This window comes from Mustela putorius, unplaced genomic scaffold (genome assembly GCF_011764305.1).
Source record: "Mustela putorius furo isolate JIRA1106 unplaced genomic scaffold, ASM1176430v1.1 tig00004033_pilon_pilon_pilon, whole genome shotgun sequence".
Classification (NCBI taxonomy): Eukaryota; Metazoa; Chordata; class Mammalia; order Carnivora; family Mustelidae; genus Mustela; species Mustela putorius.
The window spans coordinates 8118186-8131300 of NW_025422169.1; the positions used below are offsets into that span (position 1 = coordinate 8118186).

At 52.2% G+C, this 13115-nt stretch overlaps 1 protein-coding gene across 6 annotated transcripts in view; it reads left to right on the forward strand.

Moving 5' to 3' along the window:
• The window catches only part of LARP4B (La ribonucleoprotein 4B), a 90053-nt gene that overhangs the window by 53947 nt on the left and 22991 nt on the right, over positions 1-13115 (forward strand). For all 6 annotated transcript variants that reach the window (XM_045072366.1, XM_045072365.1, XM_004757904.3 and 3 more), the window contains 3 exons: positions 3248-3326; positions 4805-4941; positions 10804-10907. In XM_045072366.1, coding sequence (XP_044928301.1) covers positions 3248-3326; positions 4805-4941; positions 10804-10907 — 320 coding nt within the window. The remainder of the gene's footprint in view (positions 1-3247; positions 3327-4804; positions 4942-10803; positions 10908-13115) is intronic.

Here is a 13115-nt window from a genome sequence, read left to right on the forward strand (position 1 = left end):
TGCATCATTTTCCCGATTGCATTTAGTTGTCTGTGTGTGTGTTCTCTTGGATTTCACCGAGTTTCTTTAAGGTGATTCTTTTTGAATCCATCTGTGTTTCATTGGCATCAGTCACCAGAGCCTTGTTAGTTTCCCATTGGTCGTGTCACATGTGCCGATTCTTGTCGCTGCATTTTGATGGTGCGCATTTGAAGGAGCAGACCCCTCTTCCTGTCTTTACAGACTGGCTTTGTCTGGCAAGGACGTTCTCCTGTGGGTTTGGGCTGATGGCATTCCCTCTGCTTTCACAGTCATGATGGGTCGGAGCTGGGTCACGAGGCTGCTGCTGGGTCTGCAGTGGAGTTAGTGGGCTTGTTAGCAGGCTGTGGGTCTTGCCTGGTCCCTGGGCGCATCTCCGGGTGGGCAGAACTGCTTGTGGACTGGTGCAGCTGGGAGGAGCTGAAGCCGAGTCGCAGGTGTGCTTCAGGACCCTGAGGTCGGCTGGCCTGTCTCTAGGGGCACTGACTGCAGGCATTTTCCTTTGGGACCCTTGGCCAACAGACCTGCTCAGGGACCAGCTGGAAGGTGGCTGGAGCCCACTTCCAGGACCCATAGTACTTGAGTGTGACCGAGTCTGCTAACTGGACTGCAGCCCAGCGGGACTGGAGCTGGGTTGTCGGCCATTGTGGGGTCCAAAGCCAGGACTGAGGTCTGTGCACCTATGATCTGGGGCTTGGGTGGGCAAGGCTCCTTCTTGGCAGAGGATGCTGGGGACAGAACCAAGTCAAAGAAGGCTGTAGCTGGGGCCTCTGGCAAGTCAGCTGCCTGCATGCAGGGCCCGCTTTCTCAAACGGCTCTGCTTAACCTTGGACTGCTTGCGGGTTTCAGTCTCCTCCCTGGGTGCCACAGCTGCCGTAGGGCATTTTTGTCTGAGGACGGACGCTGGATTGTTGCTGAGGAGGGAGCGTGAGTGGGACCTACTCTTCTGCCATCTTGCAGCTGGCACGGCCCCTCCATTTCCAGCTGTCTGCTGGTGGTTCTCTCTCTTGCCTAGAAGCAGGTGTCCTCATATCTGTGTCTTAATTGTGAGGACTGGCGCTGTCAGAAGAGTACTTTACCCCTGACACCTGTCTGTCTCCCATCCTCTGGGACCCCTCGGCTCGTACGTTCAGAGGGGCCCTGCCTCGGCCGTGTGAGGAGTCTTCCACAGAGCTCTGTCCCCGATTCCGTACATGAGACCGCCTTCGATACCCTGTCTTCCCCCACCAGAACTCCCCAGAAGCATCGTCTGGATCAGCTGCCTCTATGTGCTCGCCTCCCATGTGCCCTCACGCCCCGTCCAGCGTCCTCACCAGCACGGCCTTTCTCCAGGCCTCCGGTGACGGGGTGCTGCCGGTCTGAGTGGGGAACCCGTGTCCTCCCTCATCCGGCCTGGCTGTGTCCTGTTTCCTGCTGACTCCGTGTCCCGTCGCCCTGGCCTTGTCCTCCTGTGCTCGCGGCTCAAGTCCCATCCCTCACCTGGAGTGGCCCCGAGTACTCGTTGGTCCTGGATTGTTGCCCTGGCCTCCGAACGAGGCTCTGCTTCCCTCTTGTGCCTTCACCGATGCAGAGCGGAGCAGAGAAATTGCTCCAAGACGTCCGTTGGCTTCCCATCCCATTTAGGTTAGAATTCTCATCTCCTCAGCCTCCTTGCCTGCCTCTGTGGCCTCATTCCTCACGTGTCCCCTTATGCATATGGGGGCGCTGTCTGCTAGGGGGTGCGCTCCCTCGGATCCCTGCCAGGCCTGCCGTCCCCTCCGCTGGGCTCTGCCCCACGCCTCCTCTGCGGCGGCGCCCCTCTGGCTGCTGTGACGAGCAGCTCCGCCCTGCTCTCCCGCACTTGTGGCGGTCTCCTCGGTGTCCGCTTGCTTCTGACTTGATGTCCAGTGTTTATTTACTCAGCCGCGCATTGCCTCTCCGTCCAGGAGCAGAGTTGGACGCCTTTAGGCTGAGGAACCAGCGTTGCCACAGTGCCTGGCGTGCGGGAGACAGTAGACGTCTGAATCTGTGGTGGGATCGGAGTTTAACTGAGTGCCCAGGAGAGGCCTTTCTGGACAAAGGAATGACATTGGATTGTGTTTCAAGGGCCTTTTGTAATTTCCAGCCTCATCAAGTCCGTTGGTTTTATTCTGTTGGTTGTGGGTTTTTTTGCTTTGTTTTATTGTTTGCTTTTGCTGTTTGGGGGTGGATTTTGGTAAAGCTCTATATGAAACAGGCACGAGCTCTCTGTTCTTATTTGTTAATAAATGCCTTCCTTTCCCCTTACTTCTTGTTGGTCTTTGACTTTTAAAATTTAAGTGTGTCTTCTCAGAAAATTCCACATATAGGATTATGCAGATCTACAGAGAAGTGTCTGAAAAACTTGTTAGTTCTTTGTGTTTCCGTGCCTCTGCTATCCTGACAATCTACAAATAGGGTCCTCGCCTGCTGTGCAGAGTCCGGGGGCGGGGAGCAGGGGCTCACCCCAAACTCCAGTATGAAAATCCTCCTGTCACATTGTGTGGCTGCTGGCGGTGCCAGGGCCTTCCCCTGAGCTCCAGCCCCCCGGTCCGTGTCCAGTGCCTCACGGGAGACACACTTCACTGGCCCCCACTGTACCATCGGGCGTCTTGGGAGAAGTCTCCGCTAGAAGCCGGTGCCAGCCCCCGCCTGCTCGTGAGGGCCGCGTGTGTGCTCCCTCCCGTCAGACTCTGAAGCCCAGCACTTGCCGCCTGGAGCTTTGACCACGTGGGCTTAGAGCAAGTTCGTAAGACTCCGGTGTGGAGACTGCGTCGCCCTGACGGCCCGTGGGCTTAGGGGCCCCAGCCTTTATCGTTCTGGCCTGTTTATCTTTTTCCTTGCTTTTATTCTTTCCTTTATATTTTGTTAATGTTTAAGTATCTGCGTTCCTGCAGGCTCCCTGGAAGTCCTTTTTGAATTGATACAAGGTATTAAAGAGACTTAACACTTTTTCACGGGCGGAGGAACAGGGAAGCAGGACCTCCGCCCTTCACTAACAAGGCCGGCTCCTCAGATGAACTGTTGTTTTGGGTTAGGGGAGAGGGGATTTTAAGTTTTTTGCCTCTGATTTCCCTTTCTTAGTAGGTAAAGTAGCGGTTTTCTTACTGTCTGTGCACAGATGTGTAGATGAATTAATACGTATGTTGGAAACAGGAGAATCACTGTGCTTAATCATCTGCTTGGTAAATTTTAAACCATTTTTCCTGAGTTGATCATTTCTTTTATGTAGGAGGAAATGAGTCTCAGCCGGAAAGCCCGGAGGACCCCCGAGAAGTACTTAAAAAGACGTTGGAATTCTGCTTATCTAGGTAAGGATGCCGATGGCTGTTCTAGTGCCTGCTCTCTCGGCTGTTGGGCACTGGCTGTTACGTACAGCTGTGACACTGTGCAGAAGGGGCGAGGAGCTGCTGGTCTCGGCACAGGACATGCGGAATGTGGAGGAGGGAAAGCCTTTGCCGGGGAGAACTGAACCGAATCAGCTAGGCCGGTGTTTCCCACGGTTCTCCCCAATTCATCGTGATGATCATGACCTGGGTTGCTTGTTGAAATTCAGAGTCCTGGACGCGACCCCCGCCCCCAGTCCCACGGAATCAGACTCTGAGGGCGGGACCTCACAGGGACACGGTTGAGCGCGGTGAAGTCAGAACAGACTTCCTGTTCCAGCTCCCCCGGCACGCCGGGCTCTGCAGGGGCAAGCCGTTCTGTGTCTGTGTGTGCCGCCTGTAGCTCCACGCGTGCCTTTGTCCTGAGTACCGCCTTTTCTGTTGACACGCGGAGTGGAGCCTTTAAAGTTCCACGTGGCGGAAACCTACATACAGGAAGGTGGGGTTGGGCTCAGTGTAGTTGTCTTTGTGAGGATAACTGACGGGCCGTGGGGAAGGTCTTCTGTCAGCGGTGGCGATATTTCAAGTGTTTCTCTGGGGCTGCCTTCAGACTTCCACAGAGCCTCTGGGAAGGGCTGCCGTAGAGACCGTGGAGCTGCGTGGAGGGGAGAGGCGGGACGGGTGCCCCAGCTTGCCGTCCTGGCCCACCCCTCCCCAGTTAGGGCCCTGGCACACGGCCTCCGTGTACGCTGTGCAGGGGAGAGCCGCTGCTCCGAGGCGGCGAGGTGGAAGGGTGGCGTCTGCATCTCACACAGCTCCCTCTGGGCCGCCTGCGCCGCCGGACCCGTGGGGATGGAGCAGCGTTGCCGTCTGCAGGCCTTGGAGACTGTCCTATGCCTTCCCTAGGACCAGTGCGTCTGCGTTGAGGTGTTCTGAGCACGTTGTCCTGTTAACGGAGACTTCTTACTAGAAGCCTCTCCAGAGGTCCAAACCCCTGAGCTGCCAGCGCCTGCAGCCTGCCTGCTGTGACCCCGAGGGCTGTGGGATTGGTTCTGGGTCCTTCTCTGCTTCCGGCTGCTAGCGTTCCAGATGGCTCGGCGGGCGCAGCAGGCACTTGGGCACCGGCCTCCTGGCCTGTTCTTACAGCTGGATTTTCTTACCTAAAAAACTGTGTATATTTTTAATAAGTTTACTCAGATACTTTTTAGCACAGAGATAAGCTATAAATACATTTTTAATGGATTATCCACTCAGTCATTGTGATTGTAAAAAGTGCACTGTACTTCTGCTCTCTCTGCCTCCCCAGAGGTCTCTAAAAAAGTTTTCCCTAAGGTCCGAGAGAGGATGAGGCCCAGTTGGGGTTGGAGCTCTCCTCTGGCTCTGAAGCCGGGCCATGCTCACCCCTCTCTGGAAGCGTCCCTTTAGAGAAGGAGGCATTAAAAGCTCTTGTCTTCTTTCCGCAGGGAGAACCTGGCTAGCGACATGTACCTTATATCGCAGATGGACAGTGATCAGTATGTGCCAATCACCACGGTAGCTAACCTGGACCACGTCAAGAAGCTCAGCACTGACATGAACTTGATTGTGGAGGTGCTGAGGTGTAAGTAAACGGCGGTCTGGGTGGGTGAGAATGTGGTCTTGAGGGCAAGTGGGGTCTTCCTTCAGCTTCCTGGCTGCTCCGGCCGGCGCCCTGTCTGGTGGGGGGTGTTGACAGGCTCAGAAACGCATCTCAGCGGGCGTGCGCCCGAGAAAGGCTGCTGCAGAGGCGGAAGCCCGCTGGGGCTGGTGACAGATGTGGGGAAGGGTGGCGCTGGAGGCCGGTTCCATTAGCATAAGGGCTGTAAATTTCAAATTCTGGCTCAAGTTTGGGTGGAGTGGGACTGTTTTCTTTAGAAGGTTATTGTGAGTGAAGTTGTTTCTTGGACCTCTGACCACATCAGAGCAAGGTTTAATACCTCAGAAGTCCGGCAGGGGTTCCGGGACTGTGGGCTTCTAAGCTGTGGTTTGCTGGTGCAGGTGTCTACAGCCCAGCCACTTGGTCATGTGTTTCCAAAGACACCATCTGCCTGGATTACAGGCGACATCCTGGGCGCTGCGCTGTGCGTGCGTGTGCCGCTTGGCTGCATCAGCGTGGGCCTCAGCGTGCGGCTGCGAGACCACCGCCGCCCGGAGCTTTTGGAGGGCCCCTGTACTGCCTCCGCCCTCCCTGCCGCCTGGGATAGCTTCCCTGGGGATGAGTTTTAAGTTCAGTGTACAGTATATTGGATATCTTTTCAAATGGGATTGTTTTTAATTATAGAAAGTCACTTTTTATAATAGGACTGCAAGTACCAGATGATTTATTTCTGCAGTCTCCCTTCTCAGGGCTGCTCTGACTCCTTCACAAAGAACACAGTGTACAGTATGTCCCCTTGCCCCAAATATTTCTAAATGAGGGGACATCCGTCAAGCCAGAACTGAAACCCCGTTTCCCTGTGTCACCGCTGTGACTCTCCGTCACTGAGGCAGCAGTGATTCTACACTCTCCCCAGCATGACTGACGGGTGGTGATGACTTCTTGTGTGCATTCAACTTCATAGAAGAATAGGTGAACATTTTATCTTAAAACTTGGTTGGATTTCTATTCGCAAATGAAAGTTCTCTGCTTCCTGTTCCTAGACAGATTTTGTAAGGTCACTAAATTATTTGAGCAGATAGTGAAGAAACGAGCAAGCATCATCTATGAAGTTTGAATTCTGAAAATTATAACCGCCGTTTCCCAAGATAGTTTATGCTTTCCCGTGTGGCTTTGTTTTTGACGTTCCGTTCAGAAAAGAAGTCTGTTTGCTGGTCGGGTTGAGTCTGGTCCTGTCTGGCGCACTTAAATAAAGGCCAGTGGCTTTCCTGACCCAAAAACACTTTACTCAGTTCACGGTCTTTGGTCATTATCAGGAGTCCCGGGTGTAGTTATTTCTTCCAGGCGTTGCTTGGGAGCTCGGCTGCCCCGTGGCTGATTCCTGGGTGACGCTGGCAGGAGTCGTTCCTGCGGCGCAGGAGGCTGTTGGGTTGCCCAGTGTGGTTGCCGCAGGGAGGCTGTTTGTCCCCGTGGACCCACAGCCCCGCCGGCCTCTCCGCCCTTCTTCTGCCTTCCCTGCTGGGCGGGAGGGTCTGGAGTTGCGGGGGTACCTGCTTGCCTTCCTCCCCAGCTCTGAAGTGTCTCATTGCCTCGTTCACTTGGCTTCAGACAGAGACACGTGCCAGCACGACGGCCTGATGGATTGTGGAGTTAGAGTAGCGGTTGTAGTTCTGCGGACGGTGAGAGAAATGAGCCTCTGTGAGCAGAGATCTCCTGTTTAAATCTTACTCCTGTCCCCAGAATGCCTCGCACGTAGCATTAGATACCCAGTAGACCCTTGATAACATTTTATTTTGAATATTCCCCAGTACAACACCAGAAGTCTAGTGTTGGTTGAACTGCATAAATTACGTTTTTGTGTCATAATATACGTGGTACGGAGTGCATGGCACAGAATGCCCAATTCAAACGCTTTGCTTTTATACTTAATACAGTTGAAATTGCTAACTTAAGAATAGACTCAGGTGTTTGTCCCCAGAGCATGAATAGATGTGACGGAGCCTCACCGTGAGCGCTGGAACGATTAAAATAAACTAGGCTACGTTTTCAGCAGGAACCCGTCGTACTGCTGACTACAGTCTGTTTCACAGACCTGCGGACCGATAACGTCTGCAGCGTGTAGGTACGAGTCACATAGATCGGAGTCGGCCTTTCATGGGTCAGAGGTCCAGGGCTGAGAGTGTAAAGACCCGAGTGCGACTGACCTTCCTGGTTCAAGGTGACCCTTGGGGGGGGCACACTAACTGGGGACAAAATCAGGAGATGAGAAGCACAGGGAACGTCGCCAGTCCCTGCTTGTTTTGTTTTTACAGCTTTCCTGAGGTAGAGTTTACACTCCTTAAATTACTGCCTGTACATCTGTCAAGTCACGACATCTTCATGCACCTGCAGAGCTACCGTAGTGGCCATGACGACCGTACTGTCCGCCCGGGAGTTTCCTCCTGCTTCAGGCCACCCCCCATCTGCTTTTTGTCACTGTGCCTTAGTTTGCATTTTCTGAAGCTTCGTGCAAATGCAGTCAGTCGTGTAGTGACCTTTAGGGGTGGGGGTCCGGTCTCCCGCGCTCAGCACGGTTGTTGGAGAGCGCATCCATAGCTTTTGGTCTCTCATTGCCGAGTCCTGCTCCGCGCTGTAGATCGGCCGCACTTGGTTATTCACCCCCGTTGTGAGACTCGCTCTGGCCAGGCTGCACCACTCCAGATCAGGTGCCACGAGCACTGGTGTGCAAGTCCCCTCGTGCGCGGGGCTTCTGCTTCTCTCAGTAGCCGGCCCGGGACGGAGGGTGTGTTCTGACTTGTGAAACTGCCTGCGGTGCTGCGGCCAGTTGCCCCACACCTTTGCTGTCGCGGGCCGCCTGCGGGGGTCTTACTTGCAGATTCTCTGACTTCACCTCATTGCTCTTTCGGTTTCTGTTTCCCTAATGGCTGGTGACACGGAACAGTCTTTTCACGTGCCTCTTTGCTCTGCTTTTTATCTTTGTTGAAGTGTCTGTTCTTGTGCCCCCACCCCCGCCTCTTTATTAGTGTTCGTACAGTTGAGGTTTGTGGGAGGGTGTGTAGTGTGAGACCTGTGTTATCCTTACCTGGGTCCGGGTATAAGCTGTTATCAGGGGTGTGATTTGCAAATCCATTCTCCTAGTCTCTAGCTTCTCTTTTGTATTCTGCCAATGATAGTGTCTTTGGAACAACACTCTTTTGAATTTTTGGTATAGCTCAATTTATTAATTTTTTTCTTTTATGATTTTGCATTTGGTGGCATAGCGATTAAGAAATCTGTGGTTACCAAAGCCATGGAGGTTTTCTCCCAGAAGTTTTATAGTTTTAGGGTTTACATTTTTAGGTCTGTGGTCCATTTTAGGCTAATAGTAGTATGTGGTTTGAGGTATGGATCTAAGTTCTCTGCCCCGCTCACATGTGGATGTGCAGCTGTTCCAGTGCCGTCAGCTGGACGGGCTCTCCCTTCGCCCCTAAGTTGGATGGTGCCGTTGTCGGGACCGTCCGCCCCCCACTGCCGGTTTATCTCCGGGCCTCTGTCCTTGATTTGCTTCTCTGCTTTGACACCTGCCCTGCAGTGTCTTTTTTTTTTTTTAAATTAAGGTTTCTTGTTGTTAAGATTTTATTTATTTATTTGTCAGATTGAGAGAGAGCACGCACAAGCGGGCAGAGGGGCAGGCAGAGGTGGAGAGAGAAGCAGGCTCCCTGCTGAGCAAGGAGCCCGATGAGGGACTCGATCCCAGGACCCTGGGATCATGACCTGAGCCGAAGGCAGCTGCTTATCTGACTGAGCCACCCTTAAAAATATTTTTATTGGGATTGCATCGAATGTACAAATTGATTTGGGGAGAATTGACACATAACGATGGTGAGGTTTACATTCCGTGAGCACAGTAACTCTCCATTGATTTACATCTTTTATAATTTGTTCTTGGTAATTTCTGCAGTTTTCAATGTACAGGTAGTCCATATCTTAACAGATTTTATAATTATTTTCCCGTTTTTCACACAGTTTTAATGTGTTTATTTCAGTTTTCCATCAGTGCTAGGATGTAGAAATACAATTCATTTTAGTATTTTTTGTAACAAAGTTTCAAACTTTGTTAAAACTCCTCAATTCTAGTTTTTTGGGAAATTTTTTCAGATTTTCTTCATAGAGATAAGCTTGTTGCCTGTGAATGGAAAGTTTCAGCTCTTCGTACCCGGTCTGGGTGCGTCCAGTTTCTGTCGCTCACGTTACTGCCCTGGTTGAGCCTTCGGGACAGCGCCGACCAGAAGCGGAGAGAGCGCTGTTGTTGCTTTGTCCTGTCTTCAGTAAGTGTGATGCTAGACGTTGGCTTTTCCTACATGAGGAAGTTTCTCTTGTTCCTAATTTGCTGAAAAAATTTCTTTTTAGGAATGTTGGGTTCTGCCACATACTTTGCATCTGTGAGGTGATTGTATGTTTTTTTGTTTAGCCCATTAATGTGAATTCTGTTGCTTAATATTTTTTTTAAGATTTTATTTATTTATTTGACAGACGGAAATCACAAGTGGGCAGAGAGGCAGGCAGAGGCAGAGGGAGAAGCAGGCTCCCCACAGAGCAGAGAGCCCAGTGCGGGGCTTGATCCCAGGACCCTGTGATCACGGCCTGAGCCGAAGGCAGAGGCTTAACCCACTGAGCCCCCCAGGCGCCCCTGTTGCTTAATTTTTGATTGGTAAACCAGCCTTTCATTACTGAGATAAAACCCACTTGTCATGGTTTATTATCATTTTTATATATTGTATGGTTTGATTTGGCAGAGTTTGTGAGAATTTTTCATCCGTGTTCACAGGGGATATTGGTCTTTAGTTTTCTTGCTTTGTGTTGTCTTTGCTCCGTCTGAGTATCGGAGAGCGGCCAGCTTCGCAGGTGGAGCTGGCGGGTATTCTCTTTCAGGTATTTAGGAAGAGGTTGTGCTGTAGAACGGGTTTATTTTTTTCTCAGGTGTTTGATAGGATTCTCCGGGGATACCACGTGGGCCTTGAGTTTCTCTCTCTCATAGATCCGGGTCTGTGTTGGTGACTGTCTTCTTAGAGTGAACGTTGCTAGAGTGTATCTTTAAGGATGTTTCTGTTTCGTGTAAGTTGTCTAACTTACGTTTATTGGCAGGAACTTTTTCATAATGTTCCCTTAAGGTACTTTCAATATTAGTAGAACCTGTAGTGAAGTTAGTCTTTGTTCCTCATGTTGGCAGCCTGTCTTCTTTGGGGGGTGGACAGCTCCGAGCCCTGACTGTGTCGTGCTGCGTTGTGACTAGAATCTACACGTGGTGCAGTTTCATAGACGTGACACCAAAACAGAACATCACAAAAAGGAGCGTATGTAGAAACTTGTGAGGTCTGAATCCGGCTTGTCCCCGTGTTGGCACTGTTGCCCCGGCACCACCGTCCTTGTGCTGACCGGGGGCTGCGGTTTTGGAGGACGTCATTGCTGGGAAAAGCTGTGTAGGATGCCCGTGGCACCTCGTGATTCAAAATAAAGAGTCGTGGTGGGTCAGAAAATTATTTGACGCTAGGGGCTCGTAGAAAAGAGGAAGCCAGTAACTCCTGAGTTGTCGTGTACAGGTCGCTTGCGCTGTGGGGCCCTTGTTTCATGGCGGTGCGGTTACTCTAGATCTTAAAGGACTTTTTAAATTCCCGTGCTCCTTGGTTTTGAGAAATTTAACCTGTGAGATGGGTGTGTTAAGGTGTCCCAGTGCATCCACGTGTCTTCTTTGTGTTGAGTAAGTGAGATACAGCACATCACACCGGAGTATCTGTTATGTCATAACTAGAATACAGACAATTTGTTTGAATATTTGTGTTTTACCATTCATTTTTCTTCTCTTTGTAGCTTTACCGTTAGTCCAAGTGGATGAGAAGGGAGAAAAAGTGAGGCCAAATCAGAGTCGTTGCATTGTGATCCTGCGGGAAATACCGGAGTCCACGCCTGTAGAAGTAAGTCTCCTCTGAAGCGTGCTCGGACTTTGTGGGTTTTTGTTTTATTTGTTTACTTCTGTGGTTTTTTTAGAGGGCGTATTGTAAAGAATACACACAGTAACACTCTTCCCAGGATTTACACACTGTTGGTTACAGTGTGACTCATTTTTAAGAGTGGTGCTCAAAACGTTGGGTCCTGGAGCTCCATTCTGTTCTTCATGGTAAAAATACTGACGAGGGTGGGACGCCTGGGTGGCTCGGTCGGTTGGTTAAGCGATCCCCAGGGCCCTGGGGTCGAGCCCCGTGTGGGGCGCCTGCTTCTCCCGGCTACCCACCTTGTGCTCTCTCCTCTCACTCGATCTCAAATTTTTAAAAATAAAAAAAGGTACCAACTTAGGCAATAATTTGAGGGAACCGCAGTATTTGATCGTGTCAGAGTCACGAGAAGTCTTCCACAGCTACTGCGTTGCTATAAAACTCCGTCCCTTGTCCGAAAGCATAGACTGCGGTGCCTCTTGCAGTGACAAGCTGGCAGCCGCCCCAGAAATGATGAGGAGCCTTCATGTGAGGCTCCGACAGCACCAGCTCTGGCCTGTTGACAGCACGACCGCTGTCTGCTGCAGGGACTGTCTGCGACCCCAGGAGGTTCGTTCCGTCCGTCACGGGTGTTTGTGGGTCAGGCCTGAGGGACTCAAGCCGCCCGCGCGCTCAGCGCCATTTCTGTGGAGGCGGTCAGTGCGTGTGTGGGTGTCTGAGGGACACTTCTTGGTGCGGTGTGATGGAGGCGCGGTGTGACAACCCTGGCCGAAGAAGTCTCGCCCTTCTCGAGTGCCACCCTGTTCCAGCGAGTTTTACTTTTTGTTCAGCTAACGCTGTTTTCTAGTTCTGGGTTCTCTATGAAGAAAAAGAAATTGGGAATGAATTTTTTATCCTCTTCTTTCTGAGGTTGTAAATATGGAGTGTCACCTTACTTCTTTCTGCCGGTCCGGAGTCTTGGTTAGCTCCCGGTGACCCCGCACATGGAGGTCCTCTGAGACACTCGGAAGGGCTAAAGCCGAGAAGAATTTTCTCTTTTTGAGCCGCACACGATGATCTTGGTATATTTGTGTTATTCCAAACGGCACTCCCTAGATCTGTTGTAAGATTGAGCCATGGAAGTGTTTTAGATTTTTGGTAAACTGAGTTTGAAACAGAAGCGAAGGGGAGAGCGGCCGGGCTGCAGGGGCGGACGTGAGCGTGCGGGGCGCAGAGCCCTCCGCGCCAGCTGCGCAGCCCCGTGCCTGCCCGTGGTTGGAGAAGTCTGTAAATGGTAGTTCATTTGGTTGAGTAATGGACTTTCACAGAATGGCCCTGATTCCCTGGGAGTACTTTGCTCTGGAACCAACCGTGGTGTCCGCGGCGTTGCCCCCCGTGCTGTCCTGTCCCTGTGGGCACGGCCCGGCGTCTGCGCCTTTAGCGCCTTGGCTGTCGGCGGCAGGAGCGGGCGGCCCGCGGGCTGCCTGGACAGGCGTCCTGCTCTCCTGGGCCGCTCGGAGGTTCGTGGCCTTCTCGGCGGGGACTTGGGAGCGTTTGGTGTGAGCCCTCAGCAGTGGGACTGGGTTCGGATTCCCGCCTGCTGCTCCGTCTCTCCGTGCTGGTCCTCTTCTTCCCACGCCTCTCATTCGGCTTGGGTCACGTTCGTTCTCTCTGTCTCCCTTTCTTGGCTTCTCGCTCCAGCTCTTTCGTTCTCCCCGCTGGCACGTCGGTGGGTGCGTCCGGGGTCGGTGGGGCCGTCCTCCGCGGGCGTCGCCGCTCCCATGCCCGGCTGGCACGTGCTGCCGCCCCGAACCACACGGTATGTTGTCACGTTTGCGTCCGACAAGCTCATTTTCTTTCCGAGAGATTGAAAGTAAGCGAGATGTCTTTATGCAGCATTTGCCATTGACGTGGCTTTTTGTGCGCGCGTCCAGGTCCGCCCTCGCTCCCGCTTCCTTTCTGCCCACGTGGTCCTTCAGTTCTCGGGCTCCGCTCTCCTGGCAGCGCGGGTTTTCAGCTTTGGTGTGTTTGAGAAATTCTTTTCTTTTCTTTTTTATTCATTCTTTTAGAGAAGATCTGTATTTTTCCTTCATTTATGGAAGCCCTTTCCTCTGGGTGTAGAATTCGGGGTTCCAGGTTTGCGTTCCTTCCTGTGTCCGCAGCCGCTGCTGTCCTGCGCTCTGCTGCGCGTCGCGTCTCCTTAGCTGCTCT